The 22496-nt window shown below is 36.9% G+C and overlaps 1 protein-coding gene across 1 annotated transcript in view; it reads right to left on the bottom strand.

Annotated features, from left to right (window-relative positions):
* Positions 1–22496, bottom strand: part of XRN2 (5'-3' exoribonuclease 2) — a 115561-nt gene that overhangs the window by 26398 nt on the left and 66667 nt on the right. The window contains exons 21-24 of the mRNA XM_007950360.2: positions 15924–16007; positions 14928–15025; positions 14767–14846; positions 11880–11936 (exon numbers count right to left, since the gene is read on the bottom strand). Of these exons, the coding sequence (XP_007948551.1) occupies positions 11880–11936; positions 14767–14846; positions 14928–15025; positions 15924–16007 (319 nt within the window). The remainder of the gene's footprint in view (positions 1–11879; positions 11937–14766; positions 14847–14927; positions 15026–15923; positions 16008–22496) is intronic.

The raw sequence follows: 22496 nt of genomic DNA, 5'->3' as shown, positions 1-22496 counted from the left end.
CACTTTGGTCTTCTCTTCTTTTCTTGTCTTTTTAGTGATGTCTTGCTTTCTTCCTGGATAATGTTCTTGGTATCTTCCCATAATTCATCTGGCTTTCAGTCGTTGGTGTTGGTGAAATGGTAAGAGGCCTTTAACAGTTCATGTTTAAGGAAAAGAACAAAGCAGAAGGACTCAAATTTCCTAATTTAAGAACATATTATACAGTTATAGTAATCAAAACAGCTTGGTACTGTTATAGGAAAAGACACATAAACCAAAGGAATAGAACTGAGAGAACAGAAATAAACCCACACAGCCATGGTTGATTTTTGACAAGAGTACTAAGTCTATTCAATGTGAAAGAAGAGATCCTTCCATAAAGGTGCTGGGAAACTTAAAGTTCCACATTCAGAAAAATGAAGCAGGATCTATGCCTCATCATACTATACACAAAAACAAATTTAAAATCAATGAAGATCTAAATGTGCAAACTAAAACCATAAAGTTCTTAGAATAAATTGCAGGGACAACACTGAAGGGCCTACCTTTTAACAATGGATTATCTAACATAATAATATGAACATCAAAAGATAAAAATAAATGGAACTCATAAAAATTAAAAACTTTTTTCTAAAAAATGTAAAGACAGCTACCAACTGGAAGAGTATCTTTGGGAACAATATATCCAGTAAGAATTTAATAATCAAAATATATGTCAAATTTTGACTTAACAAAATGACAAATATATCAATCATAAAATGGGCAAAGGACTTGAAACAGACATTTCAGCAAAGAGGACATCCAAATAGCTACTACCAAACACATGGAAAGATGCTCAACATCATTAGCCAACAGAGAATGGAAAATCAAAACCACAATGAGTTACCATTTCATTCAAACTAGGATGGATAACCATTACTGTAAAAAGCCAAGGAAACGTTTACTTAGGAATGGAAATTCACTCTGTTGGTTACCGGGGATGTGAGGGAAGGCAGTGGGGGAGGGGAGTTTCAGACTAGTTGGGGGTCACATGTTGATCTGGGTGAGGGTAAGTAGAGTATGGAAAGAGTGCATCTGTGACCAGCATGATGACACGAGGGAAGGAAGGACACTGAAATGTGCAGATAAGATACAACAGATGGAAATACTAGAACATGCATAATACTGCATTACTACTAACACCAAACACTAGGCTACAGATAAATGCAGACAAGTGACAAGGTGACGGGGGTAGGCGAACAGGAATATCCCTAGACCAAGGATAGACTTGGCTGAAGATGATCTTACATATATATATGCACTTGTGCTACAAAATTTGCCGCATAGATTACAGAACTAACAGAAGGCAGAGTTCGAGTAACTTCTCAGAGACAACCAAACACCATGAGAGAATCACTGGGCCTGCTGACTCAGGACCATAGTCTCGGAGGACATCATGTTCAAATGACACAACACAGTACTTAAAAATCTTGTTCTACAAACTACTTTGGTGAGTAGCGACTGGGGTCTTAAAAGCTTTCGAGCAGCCATCTAAGATGCAACTACTGGTCTCCTCTCAACTGAATCAAAGAGGAGTGAAGGAAATCAAAGGTATCTGGAAACAATTAGTCTAAGGATAAGATGGACCACGAGGACCTCAGCCATCATGACCCAGAGACCAGGAGAACTAGATGGTGCTCAGTTACCAATGCCAACCACTTGGAAAGGGATCAAAACTGGAGATGCTGGATAGAGTGGGAGGAAAAATGTGGGACAAAATTCAAAAACACAAAAATGACCAGAATCAGACAGAATCTGGTAGAACCCCTGAAGACTCTGCCCCCAGGTTACCCTTTGGACCTAGAAATGGACAAACTCCCATGGTTTGGCTCTCAGCCCAACAGTAGAAAGACCTACATGCAGAGCACCTACCCTGGGGCGAGGCACTCACTGATCCTAGAGAGATGTACCTGTAGAGCAATCAGCCATGAGACACCAGAGGCAACATTCACACAGAGTGAAAGCTGGACAGATAGCAATGCATAGTTAAGGAAGGCACAGGAAGGGGATAGTCACAGGGACAGGAGGGGAGGAGGGCAGTTTGTTATGGTCAGGGGTGGTAATCAGGGCGTGAAATCAAATGTGGACAAACGGTTGAACATAAAACAAATTTGCACCAAAGCACATTAAAATTACAAACAAACTAGGATGGCTACGACAAAAAACAGAAAATAAGAAACACTGGCAAAGATGTGGGGAAACTGGAACCCTTATCTATTGCTGATGAGAATACAAAATGGCACAGCTGTTGTAGAAGTGTGGTGGTTCCTCCAGAAACTAAAAATAGTCTTATTTTTTATTATTTATTGTATAACTAACACATGACCCAGTAATTCTACTTCTTGGTGTATAGGTATAAGACTTGAAAGCAAAGACTCTACTAAATACTTGTATACCAATGTTCCCTGCAGCATACCATTTACAATGGCTAAAAGGCAGACATAACTAACCTAAATGCCCATCAATGGGAAATGAATAAACAAATAAAATGTGGTAAATGCATACAATGGGATACCACTCAGAAAGTAAGAGAAATGAAGTCCCGAAACATGCTACAGTATGGATGAGTTTCAAGATATTATGCCGAGTGAAATAAGTCAATCACAAATGGACAAATATTATATGACCTCACAGAAAAAGACAACAGGCAAATGTATTTTAAAAAGCACACACACACACTGTCATTGAGTCAATTTAAACTCATAGTGACCTTGTAGGACAAAGCAGAACTCCCCTTGGGGTTTCCAAGGCTGTGATCTTTACAGAAGCAGTCTACCATATCCTTCTCCCAGAACAGCTGGTGGGTTCAAACTGCTGACCTTTCAGTTAGCAGATTTTTTAAAATTGTGATTTGGGTTAAACTTTACTGATTCAATACACATTTTGTTTCATGACATTGACTACAATCACCACAATGCAACAGCTCTCTTCCCACTTCCTCCCTGTGGTTACCTTTTTCTCATGTCCTTCCTTACTATCACTTTCAGCAAGCAAAATTATGCTGTCAGCATACTGCAGGTTGTTAATAATACTTCCTCCAATCTTGATGCCACGTTCTTCTTCATATAGTCCAGCTTCTCGGATTATACGCTCAGCATATACAATGAATAAGTATGGTTAAAGGACACAACCCTGACACACTCCCTTCTTGACTCTAAACCATGCAGTGTCCCCTTGTTCCATTTGAACGACAGCCTTCAGGTCTATGAACAGGTTCCTCATGAGTAGTTATGTGTTCTTGAATTCTCGTTCGTTTCAATGTTATCCACAATTTGTTACGATCCACACAATCAAATGCTTTTGCATAGTGAATAAAACACAAGTAAACATCTTTCTGGAATTCTTTGCCTTGAGCCAAGATCCATCTGACATCAGCAATGATACCCCTCATTCCACATCCTCTTATGAATTCAGCTTGCAAGTTCTCTGTCAATACACTGCTGCAACAGTTTTTGAATTATCTTCAGTAAGATTTTACTTGTGTGTGATATCAATGATACTGTTTGATAATTTCCACATTCTGTGGGATCACCTTTCTTTGAAACAGGTACAAATACGGATCTCTTCTAGTCAGTTGGTCAAGCAGCTGCTTCCAAATCTCTTGGCATAACCGAATGAGTGCCTCCAGTGGGGCATCTGTTTGTGGAAACATCTCAATTCCATCAATTCCTGGAGCCTTGTTCTTCAGCAATTGTTTCAATGAAGCTTCAACTTCTCACTTCAACATCATTGGTTCTTGATCATATGCCACCTCCTGAAATGAATGAACACTGACCAGTTCTTTCTGGTATAGTGACTCGGTGTATTCCTTCCATCTTCTTTTGATGCTTCCTGCATCATTCAATATTTGACCCATAAATTTCAAAACTGCAACTCAAGGCTTAAACTTTTTCCTCAGTTCTTCCAGCTTGAGAAATGCCAAGTGTGTTCTTCCCTTTTGGTTTTCTAACTGCAGGACTTTGCACATTTCATTACAGTAACTGGCTTTGTCTTCTTGAGCTGCTCTCTGAAATCTTTTGTTCAGCTCTTTTATCTTGTCAATTCTTCCATTTGCTTTGGCTACTCTTCACTCAAGGGCAAGCTTCAGATTCTCTTCCGTCATCCATTTTGGTCTTTTCTTTTTTTCTCATCTTTTTAATGACCTCTTGCTCTCTTCATGGATGAAGTTCTTGCTGTCATCCCACAATTCTTCTGGTTTTCTGTCATTGGTGTTCAATGCATTGAATTTATTCCTTAGATGGTCTCTAAATTCAGAAGGGATATAATCAAGATCATATTTTGGCTCTTGTGGACTTGTTTTAATTGTCTTCAAGTTGAACTTGCATATGAGCAGTTCATGGTCTGTTTCACAATTAGCTCCTAGGCTGGTTTTGGCTGAAGATATTGAGCTTTTCCATCACATCTTACCACTGATGTAGTCAATCTGATTCCTGTGTATTCCACCTGGGGAAGTACACCTGTATAGCTGCCATTTGTGCTGTTGAAAAAAGGTATTTGCAATGAGTAAGTTTTTGGTCTTACAAAATCCTATCATGCGATCTCCAACATTACTTCTGTCACCAAGGCCAAATTTTCCAGCTACTGGTGATTCTTCTGTTTCCAACTTTGGCATTATGGTCACCAGCGATAATCAGCACATCTTGATTGCATGTTCAGTCAATTTCAGACTGCGTAAGTTGATAAAAATCTTCAATTTCCTCATCTTTGGCTTTGGTGGTTGGTGCATAAATTTGAGTAATAGTCGTATTAACTGGTCTTCCTTGAAGACACATGGATATTATCCTATCACTGACAGCACTGTACTTCAGGCCAGATCTTGAAATATCCTTTGTGATGATGAACGCCACTCCATTCCTCTTCAAATTGTCATTCCTGGCATAGTAGATGATATGGTTGTATGATTCAAAATGGCCAAAACCAGTCCACTTCAGCTCACTAATGACTAGGATATCAATCTTTATGTTGTATTTCATTTTTGACAACTTCCAATTTTCCTATATTCATACTTTGTACATTCCATGTTCTGATTATTAATGGATGTTTGCAGCTGTTTCTCAATTTGAGTCATGTCACGTCAGCAAATGGAAGTCTTGAAAGCTTTACCTTATCCATATCAGTAAGGCAGATGATGCAGCACTTTCCCAGTCCTATTTTGAGAGCCTTCCAACCTAAGTGGCTTGTTTTCTTGCACTATATCAGACAGTGTTTCTAGGCTATTCATATAGTTGCCTACTAATGTAACAGACAGTGTTTCTCTGCTATTTGTAAGGTTTTACCTGGCCAATTCTTTGAGAAGTGGATGGCCTCCTCCTTCTTCATAGCCTGTCTCAGTCTGCAAGCCACACCAAAACCTATGCACCAAGTGCAACCCTACTGGCATTTGAAACATCGGTAGCACAGCCTCAAGCCTCACAGCAACATGCCACCAGAGCACAACGAACCAACAGAGAAGTATGTCTCCCTTAGCTGTTCGAAACCTCTCCACCCTCCCTTTACTAGAATCCCTGCCACTTGCTCACTCTGTCCTGGAGGCCCTGGCTTTCCTTTACTTTATCCTTCTCGTTTCTTGCCATCTGGGGGTTAGGGCCTAGGTCTCTCCCCTTACCTAGATGCCTCTGCCACTTGTTCTCTCTGTCCAGGACACCCTGGCTTTCCTTTCCTTTCCCCTCCGCTTTTCCTGCTACTAACTACACATCCCTTCCCTCTGAGCTATCTTCCTGTGCAAATACTACCCTTTACATCTCCCATGGTTGATCATACTCTAAGGAGTGCACCCACCTGGTCTAAATGTTCACTTACATATCTATCTATGGTTTGGGTGGAAGCCACAGGAATGATTTCAATTCCATGCCTGAAGGGTGATGGGGGAGGTCATAGTCTCAGGGGTTTCATCAGTCTTTATCAGCTGAGCAAGCCTGGTCTATTTATGATTTTGAGTTTTGTTACACATTTTTCTCCCACTCTATGCAGGTTCTCCTATTCTGATCCCTTTCAAAGTGGTTGACAGTGTAGTTCTTGGAGTCTCAGGATCATGTAGGCTGAAGTTCACATGGTCCACTTGTCCCTTGGACTGACTTGTTTCCATATGTCTTCTGCTTTCTTCATTCTTCTTTGCTCCAGCAGAGGAGAAACCAATTGTTTTCTCTTAGATGGCTGATCGCAAGCTTTTAAGACCTCAGTTAGTAGCGCTTTAACCACTGCGTACCAGAGCTCCTTGGCAAATGTACAGAGAATAAATTTCTTAGCGGTTATCAGAGGCAGAGGAAAATGGGGGTTACTGCTTATGGGTTACTGAATTTTGGTTTACAGTCATGGAATAATGTAATTGCTGTCAAGAACTTGAGCATCTGTAAAAAGTTAAATTGGCAAAAGCTGTGTGATATATGTATTTACAATAAGAACGTTGAAAATAAAAAAAAAAAGAGTAGTTGCTGAGCCTGCTTATGTACAACCAAATACTTCATGTGATTTGGTTCCTTGCTTTGGAGGTTTAGGGTCATGGTTTCATGGGACATCTCAGTTAACTGGCTTAATATGTTTAGTCCTTCTGTTCTACTTCCTAGTTCATTGTATAGTGCCCTGAGATCTTAACAGCTTGAGAGCCACAGTGTCAGTGGTTCCACCAGTCTCCATCAGACCAGTAAGTCTGGTCTTTTTCATTATCTTGAGTTTTGCCCACATTTTTCTCCCATTCTAGCCTGGGCCTCCTATTGTGATCTCTTTCTATAGCTCTTTGCATTTTTAAACATTACTCACATGCCCTTACCGAAACATTTTTCTATGTAAAAGATCCTTGGTAGTCTTGACATTATAGCTTAATATTTAACATTTGTATAGGAAATTAGGTAGTCATCCTTGACTTTTTAGGCCATATTGATTATGTGGCTCCCTTATTCTATTAAAACTAACTAAAGCATATTAGGGGGGAAAAGAAGAAAAAACTCACTGACATTGAGTTGATTCTGACTCATAGTGACCCCCCCCCCTTGGGTTTCCATATGGAAGCAGATTGCTCAGTCTTCCTTCCAAGGAGTGGTTTGTGGGTTTGAACTGCCAGCATTCTGGTTAGCCGTCAAATGCCTTAGTCACTATACCACTAGAGCTCCCAAAGCATTTTAGAGAAATATTTAATATTCATAAACATTTTAACTAATGTTCACCTGAGTTGACAGCATAAGAATTATTTTTTAAAAATCTCTTTCAAAAATAAGACTTTTTTTAAAAAAAAACAAATATAGATATACTTTGCATAAGAAATTACACTACTAGATGGTTTACTCCTTCAATTTAGAAGTTTATTAAGGAATTAAAACATTTTAAAAAGTGTATCTGCTTCAGGATTATTTTCATCATAGATATACTCCTTTATTTTGCATTCTAATTGCATTTACCAATTTTTGCCTCCAAATACGTTATTTATCAGATGTAATATACCTTGCACTTTTGACTAAATGTACTTTTATGGGGAAGTGTTAGTTAATAAGGAGCTCTGGTGCCATAGTGCCTAAGGTATTTGACTACTAACCAGAAGGTTGGTAGTTCAAACCCACCAGCTTCTCTGTGGACGGAAGATGGGACAATCTACTTCTGTAAAGATTCACTGCCTCGGAAACTTAATGGGGGTTGCTATGAGTTGGAATCAACTTGATGGCAGCTTTTTTTTTTTTTTTTTTTAAATATGGGTTAGTATGAAAAATAGCAGTAATTTACAATATAACCATAAGGGTTTGTAAATAAAATTGTATAATATTTTAGTTTTATTAAATCATTTTCTTAATTTGCTTTGTTCTTAGTAAAATCCACAAAGATACATTTTTACATGTACATGTAAAGCCTTGATTTTGGATCTAAAATTCACATTTTCCATTTCTGGAACTGTTATCTACAATTATGGAAATGAAACCAGTGTTCTAAACAAACAAACAAAGAAACAAGCTTGCAAGTGGCCATCCAAGGTACAACAATGGGTCCTATCTGCCTGGAGCAATATAGGAAGAAGCAAGTGTCAGGAATAGGAGGAGGATATGGAAATGAGGCTAACTACCTTCATGAAAACCTGCCTCCTTCACAGTGAGGCCAGAACAACTGCTAGTGACCAACCTGACTGAACATTTTGATCAAAGATTCTATAGCAGAATCCTGATGAAAAGGGGGAAAGCGAAGAATAGAATTTCAAATTACCATGGACTCCATACTTTCTGGAACCATGGAGGCTGGATAAACCCCTGAAACTATTGCCCTGAGATAATCTTTAATCTTCAAACCATCATATACCCTGAAGTCTTTACAAAACCAAGTAATAGTTTAGCTTAACTAGTAAAGAATGTCTGTCTTCAGCAATGAACTCTTTTAAGATCTATCTATATGGGATCAAATTGGCAACAGCAACTCAAAAATATTAGATAGGAACCTTAGAGGCCAGTGAATTTACGATAATGAAGAAGAAATGACCCAGAAAGGGGGAGTGAGAATGACTGTACAACTAAAAGAATGTAATCAATGTCACTGAATTGTACATGTAGAAGATTGTTGAATTAGTCTGTTCTTTTTTGTATATTCTCAACAACAAAAAGAAAATAAATTTTATATAAAGTAATATGAGTTGCAATTGACTCAATATTTAACAACAATATTAAGATCACTATACTTTATGCATTTTATTGTATGTATGTTACATCTTTAATTAAAGAAAGCTATTATCATGTATCACATAGATTGAATGCAATCTGATCACTTAAATACAGCCATTATATAAGAGCTGGACAAATAAAAGTTTTTTAAAAAAACTACACATGGTTGAAAGTAAGAAAAGTGAACAGACCTTTTTGCTTTATCACAAGTTGCACTTAAACAATACTAATAAGAAGAAAACACAAAGTCTCAATGAATAAGAAACTGAATGTATGGCCTAATTCAATTCATTTTAAGAATTACTGTTAAAAATGCTATTTGAAATACAATTATCGAGACTGCTAGCACACTTTAAAACAAAGAAAGCAGAAAACTCCAAATACCAAATTTTATTTTTACTCTACCTTTCCTTGATTCATTCCATAAAAAATGCTAAATCAGCATACCTATGTAACCTGGTCTTGCAGGAAAAATACTTGACATTTTGAAACACTTACAGAGTTTATAGGACTCAAGATGTCTTTTCTGACATTTTATCAAAAGAGGTTAACCAGTTGGTATCCTGTAAAGCATTATAGACAGTGAAAAGTTAAACCCTCCCAAGTGTTTTCATGCACTCCACTTCCTTCAGCCTTTGAGTTATTTCCTTGTCAACCATAAGCCTTACTTAAAAACAATGCAGTAGTGGTTACATTAAAAAATCCTTCTTTATGCATATTCACATATTTAAAATTCTCCTTAGAAAGGTATGAAAACTACATAAACATTTGAATTATGTTTTAAAGATGAAAAGCAGTAAAGGGTAGGCGTAGGCTAGGGGCAGGCAGAGAAAATAAAGGAAAAATATTCTAGGCAATGAGGAAGAAAGCACAGAGGTCAATGGGATATTGAGGGGGGCCAGCAATCTAAGGAGTAATGGAGAGTTAAAAAGCCAAAGCATATAATGGGCTCTTAAGCCTGGGGAACTAGGGAAACAGGAGGCCCAGGGACAGAAAGGAGAGGACAGGAAAGAGAACTGGTGAGGGGGATAGGACAGAAAATGTCTGTCTGGGAATAATGAATCTGAAGTAAAATAAAAGAGAGAGAGAGAGAGAGCGAGCGTGCATACCCCTCCAGATGAACAGAAAATCATGTTGCTGCAATGGGAAGAAAACTTTTCTTTAATTTTAAAATCATATGCAAAAAGTTTTATATATTAGCAAATCATTATTCTAAAAATATCATGTCTAAGCAAATTACAAAAGCAGAAGAACATCAGGATAAGGAAAATTAAGGATACTTCAGTTCTATTCAAAATTCAGCTACTAATACGTTGAATGATTTATGGAATCAGAATTGGAAAAAAGAGGTCATAGCTGGCTATATTTTCTAAGGGCTTTTCTATGAACTTCAGTAACTTCCGTAATACAGTTTCTCAAAACTACATATAAGACCTAACACAACTTGAAGAAAAAATAAATGGAATGAATATTGGACACATCCCATTAGAAAAGGAAAAAAATGTCCAGAGTCAAAATAGAAATAATTGGCATTTGACACTAAAGACTTTTTTCAGATTTTTGTTTATAAAGCAAATACAACACTGCAGAGCATGAGCTCTAAACAAACAAAAAAATATAATAAACTGTATCTTAAACTCAGTATCATCCCTTTGTGAAAACTACTTTAAAATAAGGAAAAAATAAACTTTAGTCATCAACAACCTCTAAGAAATTAACTCAATGAAATCATTATTATTATAAAGTTATTTCTAATGTTTACCTAAAAATGCACCTAGATCTGAAATTTCTTTTACAAATTTAATGATTTTGTAAATATAGTGAGTGGTGTATATATCAAATAATACCAAAGGCACTTTAGGCTCAGAAGCAAACAAACAAGAACATCACACATGCGCAAATTCTAGTATTTGTCAACTAATTCTGTAAGTCTCCCTTTAGGAGAGGTCTCTGTATCTTAAAATAGAATAGATATTTGAATAATTAGAAGTCTAGGCAGGAAGTCACTTGTAAGTCTACACAAAACTCGAGAAACACAAGCAAAACGTGACAAGCTAAAGAGAAAACTGGTGGGATTAACCGGTCTGAAGCACCACTGCAAGCCATAGACAGGCAGGGTTTACATACACAGTACCCACATGGAATTTGCCAGAGTCAAATTGTTTGCAAGAGGCTCAGGAGCATGGTTTTCAATGTGTATTTCATTCTTAACAGAAGAACACAAAATCCCAGGGCAAATTATATGTAAAGATAAATTGAGAATTATGTATAAAGATTTTTTTAAAAAAGCAATCTAGGAAGATTTTTCTAAACTCACATCAGTTTTCTTTAATAAAAGACTTTCTACAATGACAATCAGTAGCTATCTAAATCCATTAAAGACATGAAAATAAACATGCTTGTACATCACAATGAAAAATCTAAGTAAAACCTACATTCTATCCTGAGAGTAATATAAATAAAAATATGTGGGAAAGAAGGATTAAGGAATAGCTTCCTTTACCAGGTTTGTTACCACATTCTTTAATATGCAGAATATACTTGTTTTAGTGTTGTCTAAAAATTGGAGAAAGTGACAACATAAACTACCATTAAGATTAGTAATCACATATGCTAATTACCAGATGAGGAGTTGGTATATTGGTTTTTATTCCAAATAGTCATATTATATCTTACACTATTTTTACATAATAGAAAATGCTGTCACTTCTGAAGAAATGAGGAATAAATGAGTTTTTCAGATAGCTGAAATAATTATTGATACAAATTTCCACAAATTCATTCTGTGTATCTCATCTTAATACATTATACGATTAAAAGCAAAACAAAAAAAAACAATGCAGGGCCACAAGTGCAAATTAAATAATCTGTTGTAATACACTGAAGCTTTGTGGGGCTTTAGGATGTGGAGGTCTGTTTGCTCTTACACAGCAACTGCTCCTAGAAACTCCTACTTATACCTCCCACTTTCCTAATCCAGGAAGAATTAGAGGTTGTCATGGGTAACCAGAAAATAGATAAGCAAGCCTGTTAAAATCAACATTAACAATATACAAAATTTAAATTCAAGAGCTCTGAGGTCTGCAACATAGGGATTCTCCAATCTCAAAGCAATGGTGGAATAGATGTAATTTCCTTGTTAATCAGGTTTGTTTGTTTGTTTGTTTTTTAATTTATCTGCAAGTTCATAGCTGTGTTCTGGGCCAATGCCATGAATCCTGTAAAACTTACCTGATTGCTGTGTTCTGTGACAGATCCCGTAAAAGGGGAATAGGAGAACATACTATTCTATAGGGAAACAAGAGAAGAACTGTATTTGTAAATTTTTAGTATCCTTTTAGGTCAGTCAAAGTAAGATGTGGCTATATTTATTAGGCTTTACAGAAGAGATATCATTAAAACAAATGAACAAAGACAATATAAATGTTTCTATCATTAAAAGAGGACCTATTCTCCTCATTTGTAATCTCATAAATAGGAAACAATTATAGGCAAAGGGCTTTATATCAGAATCTGTACAGAATACCAACAAATTAAAAGTTGAAAAAAAAAAAAAAGACGTGGGTGGGGAACAGATAATCATTCAACCTTATTAGTAATCAGGAAAGTGCAAATATGAACCACAACAAGGTAACAGTAAGCATTTGCCAGATTAACAGAAAATAAAGTCTTGACAATTCCAAGAGTTTGTCCGAGACAGTATCACTATGGAAGTAGATTGCCCAACCTTCCTTCTGAGGAGTGGCTGGTGCATTTGAACCAGCCACTCCTCGGAAGGAAGGTTGGGCAATAATGTAAAGTGAAAGACCTTCTACAAAGTCATTCTGTGATTCATTCATTGAGATTATAAAATGGTGTATTCACTTTAGAAAATCACCTGATAGTATCTAGAAAAGTTGCAGATACACATATTCCCTGATCACACTTCCATTCTAGGATATAATTAAGCAGCAGTTGTCAAACCTCCCTTACACTCTTAAAAATTATTGAGGACCCCAAAGAACTTTTATGTTGACTGTATTTATCAGTATTTACCTATTTGAAACTAACATTTTTAAAATACTAATTTAAAGGTAACAATAAACCTATTACATGTTAACACAAATAACACTTTTATGAAATATATTTCCAAAACAAAACAAAAATAAGTGAGAAGATTATCACTGTTTTATATTTTTGCAAATCTCTTCAATATCTGGTTTAGTATCTATCTTAATAGCTTGATTCTCTTATCTGCTAGATTCAATCTCTTGAGATAATACACTTCATTTGGCCTCTAGAAAACTCCAGTGTACGTTCTTTCCACAGGAAAAGAATGACAAAGCCAAATAACATCTTAGTGTTATTATGAAAGTACTCTGACCTCAGTGATCCCCTGGAGTGTTTCAGGGATTCTCCTCCCTCCAAGATTTCTGAACCATACTTTGAGAACTGGTGGCCTGTAGTAACCCATTCTTACATGCACTGGGATACTTATTCAAGAATGTTTACAGCAATATTATTCTTAAGAACTCCAAATGGAAACAATCTAATACCCATCAATAGAACAAATAGTAGTAAACCTGTACAATACAGTATTACACAGAAATGAAAATGAACATATTGTTATTTATACCAACATTAATAAAATTTACAGACACGGAAGAACATATTCAACGATTCCATTTACATCAAGTTCAGTAACAAGCAAAACTAAACTATATTATTTAGAAACATATACACAACTCGTAAACCATCAAAAAAAAGTAAAGAAATTATTACTATAAAAATCAGAATGGTGATTAGCTCTGGGAGATTGGACTACCCACGCTCTACCTGGATGGTGGTTGCACAAAAGTTCATGTAAAATTTGCGTGTACATACCAATGTATATATGTGTAAACATAAATCTATATGTATGTTTTTATTTGTGTATGTACAGTAAATCTCTTCTCTACATATTTAAAAAGAAAAGTGCTTTTAAAGTAAATCCTTTAACAAGCACTGTAAAGTTCAGCCAACTTTTTTAAAACACAATAAAGTTTGATAAACGTTATCTTTGAATCTTGATACTTATTGAATTATAATTCACAAACTTAACCTTCATAAACTAAAATACTGAGAATTCTGCCTGGAGACAGCTGAATGCACTAGTTAACTTATCATATAAGCTTGTAATGGAAATTTTGTTGAGCTGACTAGAAGATAACAAAGATGTTTTGGATTGGATGAATGGCTATTATGAGATAGGATGGTCAGATGAAAGTACAGGCAGTCCCTGGGTTACTAATTTATGTCCAATATACATGCAACATGGAGTTACAAACCAAGCCCATAAAGCCTATTATATTAAAATTCAAAGTATATACTGGTATGTAATGCACTACTTTGTGACATGCATCAAAAAATTATTTTAACTGTATTATTATGTCAAAGATGTTTTGTTGTTGTTGCTGTTACGTGCCATTGAGTCAGACCCGATTCATAGCGACCCCTCCTTGGGTTTCCAAGGCAGTATCACTACGGACGTAGATTGCCCCATCTTCCTTCCGAGGAGTGGCTGATGGGTTTGAACCACCAGCCTTCTGGTTAGCAGTCAAGTGCCTAAAAGATGTTTTAGTGTACCCTTAATCGTTTCTTTAATACTTTTTATGCATAGAAAGGTACACTATATACTAAGACAAAACACTGAAAAACTGTTATCAGATACAAACCATACTAAACTGTTCTGACTCACAAACAAATTAAGAATATACTTAGGAACAAAACTTGTTTGTAATCCAGGGACTGTTTATAAAGGAATTCAAGGCTAATTTGCCAAGAAATTTCACATGACATCTCATTTAATCCTTACAGGATTTTAAGGAAAGAAAACATTTAAAGTGTTATTGTGAAAGTTTTGACTTCATGGATCCCTTGAAAGGGTTTCAGGGACCCTTTGGGCTCTCTGCACACAACAGACAGAGTTACTATGTTGAAGAGCTGGGCTCTGAACCAAATCTTTTCCAGATCAGCAGGTTGTTTTTTTCTTTAGGTATGATATTCTTACTATCAGAAAATAAAATGCTTAGGCAATAAGAAAAAAAAATGCGAACTAAACTTTCCCAGTCACCTCAATTATACTCAAATGAACACTTACTGATCTGGAAGAATAGCTTCTTCATCTAATGAAAACTTTCCTTGAATCCCATGACATAGTTCAGGTGGTACATCTACTGGCTGAGGAAAAACACAGTGATGATTAATTAACCTAATATCACACTGTCTGAAAACACTTCATGATGGAAGAAAATACCCTACCTCTGTGGAACCTGTTTGGTACAGCTCTAAAATGAAGTCATGGAGTGGGTGATGTTTCCCCACAAACAGAACATCGCCACCAAGACTGTTTCTTCTAGCTGGGAAAAAAGTTAAGATAAGAATGAGACCTATACATCAAGTATATGTGCTAGACCTATTTTATGAGAATAAACAAGGAAAGTGCACCCAAATTTTAATAGCTGTAAGTTGACTAAAAACAATTGAAAAGTTAAATAAACATGTGACATGCCTCTGTGGAAGAAATAACATTTTGACAGTATGGTTTCAAAGAAGATCAATGACTATCAGAAAGACATATCATTGAAAGATGTCTAGATGTACTATTGTAAGATAAGGGGCAAGATATTTTTATTTACACAGAATGCAATTTCTTATTTTAAGAAATATATAAACATTTCTTGAAGAAACATAGATAAATAGTATCATCTGCTGACAACATCATTCTCAAGACAGTTGGAAGAGAAATTATTTCTATAGGTTCTTTACACTGACATTAAATAAATTTTCCAGTAGAGCCCAGCTTTGCAACATCTCAATTTGTATAATTTAACAGTCACTATTAAGGACAAAGTACCATTTTTTAATGCAAAATAACATTTCAAATTAACACGCTGAGGGCAAATACTTTTGTTTCACCTTAAAAGTTACTGGGGTGAGAGATAGGGGAGAAAAAATCATCGAGGAAACAACACCCTCTCAACATACAAAAAAACTTCAGTGTGTTCATGCCATGTAAGAACAAAAGACACAAAGGATATTCTACAAGAATTACTTTAAAATAAAATGAAGTATTACTTTAAAATAAATTTAACAGGTTAAAAAATTTTACTTAATTTACACATAATAAATTAAGAAGCAAAGTTAACTTTTGTTATAAAGAAATTTGACAAAAAAAAAAGATAAAATTTTATATGGAAATGTAAAGTCTATATGACTCAGATTTAATGTTGAACAAGCAGAGTGCAATATGCTTACTTTCTTCTGGGGTGAGGTCTGGATATACCTCTTCTAGAGCAGCTCGGAGCCTTCGCTCATCCACAAACGGCAACAGAGCTACACCTGGAGAAACAAACCCACAGGAACCACCCCAGCTATTAGGATCACCTAAATTCCAACTTACTGATCCAAATAAACAATTCCAACAGAACATGCCTGTTGCTGTACAGACATTTTGGAACTGAATTCATTTGGCCAAAACACAAATATAAACACTGTTCACATGATGGCAGAAGAAAAAATTCCATGTATTTTCCATTCTTAAAAAAACTCAAATGGATCCAGCCAAACCAAAGACAGGCCTATGAGTTGAACATTTGCCTGAGGTGGATGCACTCCTTGCAGAGAACAATCATGGGAGAAAGAAGGGCTGTTTATGCATAGGGAGACAGCTCAGGGGCAGGAGTCCATGGAGGGATGGACACAGGGAAGAGGTAACTATCTGGACGAAGTGGGAGGGTAACTGTTGCATTGTGGTAAATTGTGGTCAATGTCATGAGACAAAGTGTATGTGAACTGCTGTATGGACAGTGAATTTGTTCTGTAAATTTTCACTCAAATCACAATAAATAAATAAATAAATAAATAATTACAGCCTTGAAAATCCTACAGGGAAGTTGCTAACCAGAAGGCTGGCAGTTCAAACCCACCAGTCACTCCTCGAAAGGCAGTTTGGGCAATCTACTTCCATAGTGTTACCGCTTCAGCAACCCAAGGAGGGGTCATTATGAGTCGGATCTGACTCGACAACAGTGGGTTTGGTTTTGGTTTGGTAGTGTCCTTAGGAGTTGAAAGTGACTCGATGGCAGTGGGTTTCTATGGTAATTGGTACATGCAGATTTTCTAACAGAAATCACCCATTTTGTCTGAGTTTTCCAGTCTATTTGTCCATAATTGAACTAAGTTATCTCTTCTTCTTCTAAATATACGTCCCTTTCCCACTTACTGTTTCTTACTGTATGTTTCTTATTTTATATTCTGCTTATTCCCTTACTTCCTTAAGATAACAGTTGACTGGGTTTTTTAATTATGTATGCTGTTTGTTTTCCCCAAAGTGCTATACCTTAGATGTCTCACTCATCTTTTGTTTACTAATTAATTTCCACTTAAATAAATGTTTTGTTTTTCTTTAAAGAAAAAAAAAAAAAAGGAAAACTAACTTCCTAATCTCAACATCATGGTGGCAAAATTTTCAAATTACATAAACAAGTAGCCACATGGACACCAGTCCATGTTTTTACCTTACTTACCAGGATATACCCCAAGGCAAGCTCCCAAGGCAATCTTTCCAGAGCTTTAGTTTACTGTTTATTCTTTCTAGGGCTTTGTTTCTTCCTTTGCCAAATAATGTCATTCAACTAAAATACCTGGATGATTTGTTCAACTAACTAGAATACTTGAAAGGTCTCTTTTAGCTCTAAAATCGCATAGCATTCTGTTTATATTTTATCATCTACTAATTAATTCACCAAAATAATAACAATTCAGACTTGCTTAAATAACTTAAGATAGAACAGAAGCTGTTTACTCTCTGACCAAAAACACTTCTCAGAGTGTGCTAGAATTTAGGTGATTGCTTTATATAGACCTACATGCCTTATTTCCAAAGATGTGCCTCAGTAATACAATATCTATTAGTAGAAAAATATAAAAAATTTTAAAACATATTCTTCTGTGTATGGTATAAGTAATAACTTGGCTAAGTAATTTCAAAATAAATGTTGTTGTTGTTGTTGTTATGTGCCGTCGAGTCGGCCCCAACTCATAGCGACCCCTCCTTGGGTTTCCGAGGCAGTATCACTACGGAAGTAGGATTGCCCAATCTTCCTTCCGAGGAGTGGCTAGTGGGTTTGAACCGCCAGCCTTCTGGTTAGCAGTCAAGTGCTTTAGCCACTATGCTACCAGAGCTCCTTCAAAATAAATAGCAAAGAAAAATTCCAAATACAGCTAAATAATTTTCAAATGACTGCCACTCAAAATTACTGTAAGTATGCAACACATTAACACTTGTTCAGGCAACATCTGACTGCATATACCTAAGAGAGGAGGGGCTTGCTTAGAAGGATGCTGGCAGAGGGGTTGGTATCACTCCTTCCCCCCAGGCTTCCAGTTGGGACCAGGCTCCCCGAGGCTCCGTGCTGCCTGCCCAGAGGCAGCCAACTGCAGGTGCAAGTTTGCAAATCCTCATGTTCCAGCTGGTAACAGGGAGCCAGAGCAGCTTCTAAGGTAGTTACTTTGATACATGTGTATCAAATTTATACGTAATATATGTATTTATACATAATGTATATATAATTTATACGTAATATGGTGCTTGCACAATGTCCAAATTACATAACATTCCGTTTCACAGAACATGTTGTGGATGTTAAGCAGTGCATACCTGTATTTGTGGTTATGTTATTTGCTTTTAAATTACAAGAAATGAGCATGTTTTCAAAGTTGTCACTATTTACTTAAGCTACCATATTTTCAAAATTAGGAAACATCAAAAACATATTTTTAAATATATATATTCTTCTACTAAGTAATAAAGAAGCTAAGTTCTAGCCAGCCTGGGACCGACGGAAGGTGGGTATTTGTGTATGTGGAGCACCCAGGGGGCAGGGCACGCAGTAAGCCAGCCCAGGACCAGTGGAAGGCTGGTGCCTGCATTTGTGGAGTGCCCCGGGGGCAGGACGCATAAGCCAGCCCTGGAGCAGTGGAAGGTGAGTGTTTGTAGGCATGGAGCACCCTGGGGGCAGGCCACAGTAAGCCAGCCCAGAAGCAGAGAAGGCAGGTTATTTGTGTGGCATGGCCCAGGGAAGACTGGGTAATCTAGGAAGGCTGGGAGACCAGGAAATGAGTGGAGCAATTTGGAACAGCTAAGGGAGACAAACCTGTCAGTTTGTCCTAGTGTGGTGGCCTGAGTGTTTCTGTGAGGTTGTAGGCTATGCTACTGATGTTTCAAATGCCAACAGGGTTACCCACGGTGGACAGGTTTCAGCAGAGCTTCCAGACTAAGCAAGACTCAGAAGAAGGAAGAGACCATTCATTTCTCGAAGAATTGGCCAGTGAAAACTTTATGAATAGCAGTGAAACACTGTCAGATATAATACTGGAAAACTTTATGAATAGCTCTGAAACACTGTCTGATATAGTGATGAAAGATGAGCCCTGAAGGTCTGAAGGCACTCAAAATACAACTGGAGAAGAGCTAAGAAATGATGCAGGAAACATCAAAAGAAAATGGATAGAATACACAGTCACTATACCAAAAAGAATTGGTAGATGATCATCCATTTCATGAGGTGGCATATGATCAAGAACCAATGGTACTGAAAGAAGTTGAACTTGCACTGAAGGAAGTGGCAAAAAACAAAGCACTGAGAACTACAGAATACTCACTTAGACGTTTCAACAAACAGATGCCACACTAGAGGTACTCACTCAGCTATGCCAAGAGATCTGGAAGACACCTACTTGGCCAACTGACTGGAAGAGATCCCAATTTGTAACCCACTCCTAAGAAAGGTGATCCCACAGAATGTGGAAATTAGCGAACAGTACTATTGACACCACACACAAGTAAAATCTTGCTGAAGATAATTAAAAACGATTGCAGCAGTACTGGCAGAGAACTTCCAGAAATGCAAGCTGGATTCAGAAGACGAGGTGGAATGAGGGATACCATTGCTGATGTCAGACAGATCTTGGCTGAAAGCAAAGAAAACCAGAAAGATGTTTACTTGTTGTGTTGGTTATGTTTGTGTGTCAACTTGGCTGGGCCTGGTTGAGTGGCTGGGCAGCTGGTGGTAGTTATTCCCCATTAAGACAGTGGCAATCAACTCCATGATAGATTCTACCACAAGCAGCTGAGTAGGTGCTTTGGGTATGTGGCCTGCTTCCTGTATGTAAGGAGAAGGCTTGGGGATAGTCTCTAGTTTATGGCATGCTTGGGCACTGCATGTAGCCATGTCGTTGTTCAGCAGCCTGCCAGGCTCTGCCAACCTTGGGATTCACAATGGACTTGAATGGTGTGCCACGTGGTTTGGTAACATCAGGACTATGCCATTTTATTTGTTGACCTTGGGCAGCCAGTAGCTACCCGAGTCAAGAGATATCTCTAGCTTCAGTGGGCCAGAAGCAAGAGGCAGAACTGAAGCCAAAGGTCGAGGGGTTTTCACACAGCCCCTAAAGTCTGTCACTTGGAATTCAGACTTAAAGCCTCCAAATCGTAAGAATAAACTCCTGTTTGTCCAAGTCACCCAATTTGTGGCATATTCTTGTCAGAGTGGCACTAGGTAACCTGAACACCTGTTTTCAGCTTTATTTCTTTTTTCCCTGTTCCTGGCTGCAATTTTTTTTTTTTCTTTCTCGTAGTTTTCCTTTTTGCGTTTTTCCCTTTTTTCTTCATTATTCTCCTTCTCTATCTTTTTTCTCTTATTGCCCTCTCCCCAGATATTGATGGGTTTTTTTTTCCTTTTTTGGTTACCATTGCTGTGTGATTAGACGGTGTATTTTTTGTCCATTAATTTTTACTTTTTTTGATGGTTATTCAATTGTAATTTTTGTCTAATTGACTGCAAGACATCAATAGTCCCCATACAACACAACGATTCACACAACTCCTCCTACACCAATCACGATAAACAACCACCAAGAAGAGCCTGAATCACACTTGACTTCTCTTCACAAGCAGTTAACAGAAATCTTAATACAACAATACCACGATGTCTTGGAGACAAAAGACCATCAAAGTCCACACAAAGAAGCAAGATAAAGTGGTAGAAACAAGGGAGTAGGATACAGAGCCTGAACCCATCTCTGAGGAAGAAGCAGCATTGCAACTCTCTGATAAGGAATTCAAAAGAATTATATTTACGTTATCTTCAAAGGACTGAGAGACAGACCATAGCCAAAACCCTACAAGAATTTTGGAAGAAAATGCAAGAACAAAATGACAAAATAAATGAAAAATTAGAAATGATTCTGAATCTACAGACAGAAATCCAGAAGATTAATACTAACTTGTCAGAAATGGATAACACATTGAAAGGGCAAAGGAGTAGAATCGATGCAATGGAAGACAGAATTAATGAGACTGAAGACAAATACCTGAATACTTCTTTGGAAAGGGATCAATCAGAAAAAAGATCAAAACAAATTGAAGAAAGACAAAGGTTCATGTGGAATACCATCAAAACGAATAACCTATGTGTCATTGGGATTCCAGAACAGGAAGAGAAAAAAAAACACAAAGAAAACTGTCCAAGATGTGTTGGAGAATTCCCTGATATGATGAAACATTAGAATATATCCATTCAGGAAGACCAACGAACCCCAAACAGGGTAGACCCCAAAAGAAAATCATGAAGGCATATCATCAACAAACTCATCAAAACCAAACACAAAGAAAGAATCCTGAAACAAGCATGGGGGAAAAAAAAGTTACCTACAAAGGACAACCAGTAAGAATAAGCTCTGATTTCTCAGCAGAAACCATGCAAACGAGAAAGCAATGGGAGGGTATATATAAAACCCTGAAAGACAAAAATTTTCAACCAAGAAGTATATACCCAGCAAAACGGTCCCTCAAATATGGTGAAATTAGGAGATTTTCAGATAAGCAGAAACTAAGGGAATTTCATAAAACCAGACCAACTTTACAAGAGATACTAAAGGGAGTCCTTTGAACAGAGAACCAAAAGTAGCAAATAACAAACGACCATTAATACACGAGATGACATAATCCAGAAAACACAGCTATAGACATAGCCAAAGTAAAATAAGCCTACAAGATTGTAAACAGGGAACCAGAGCTATCAATTGGCAAGTGAGGACAGCTACAAACCAAAAAGAGGGAAAATACTGTATAGTTACAGAACTTTTAAATGGTGAGGAAGGCAAGACAGTTGCAAGATAGAACAGACTGGTCTAATCTTGGGGAGAAAATTGTAAATCACAGGGAACCTCAAAGAAAAATGATAAACCATCACATCATAATAAAGAAAAGGACAAGCACAAGTATACAACAAATACTAAAACAGCAGGAAAGGAAATGATAACACAATACATAAACATAATGAACTCAGCACAGAAAATAATATGCAACAAAGAAACCAGGGACGCCATGAAAAAATACATTAACAAAATAATAGCAAGCAATTCATACTTCTCAATTAATTACACTGAATGTTAATGGATTAAATGCACCACTCAAGAGACAGAGAGTTGCAAAATAGATAAGAAAACAAAACCCATCAATATCCTGTCTACAAGAGATACACCTTAGTGACAAAGACAAAAATAGACTAAAAATCAAAAGTTGGAAAAAGATATATCAAACAAAAAAAGAGCAGGAGTGACAATATTAATTTAATCAAATTGACTTTAAGACAAAAACCACCATATGAGACAAGGAAGGACATTATATAATGATTAAAGGATCAATTGAACATGAAGATATAAAGATAATAAATATCTATGGACCCAGTGAAAGACCCCAAAATACGTAAATCAGACTTTAAAAGAGTTGAAAACTCAAATAGATGACTCCACAGTCATACTGAG

The sequence above is a fragment of the Orycteropus afer genome, unplaced genomic scaffold (assembly GCF_000298275.1).
Source record: "Orycteropus afer afer isolate SDZICR_OR568_19922 unplaced genomic scaffold, OryAfe1.0 scaffold00269, whole genome shotgun sequence".
Taxonomy (NCBI): domain Eukaryota; kingdom Metazoa; phylum Chordata; class Mammalia; order Tubulidentata; family Orycteropodidae; genus Orycteropus; species Orycteropus afer.
Note: the sequence above shows the minus strand (reverse complement) of the source record. Positions and strands in the feature narration are given on the sequence as shown.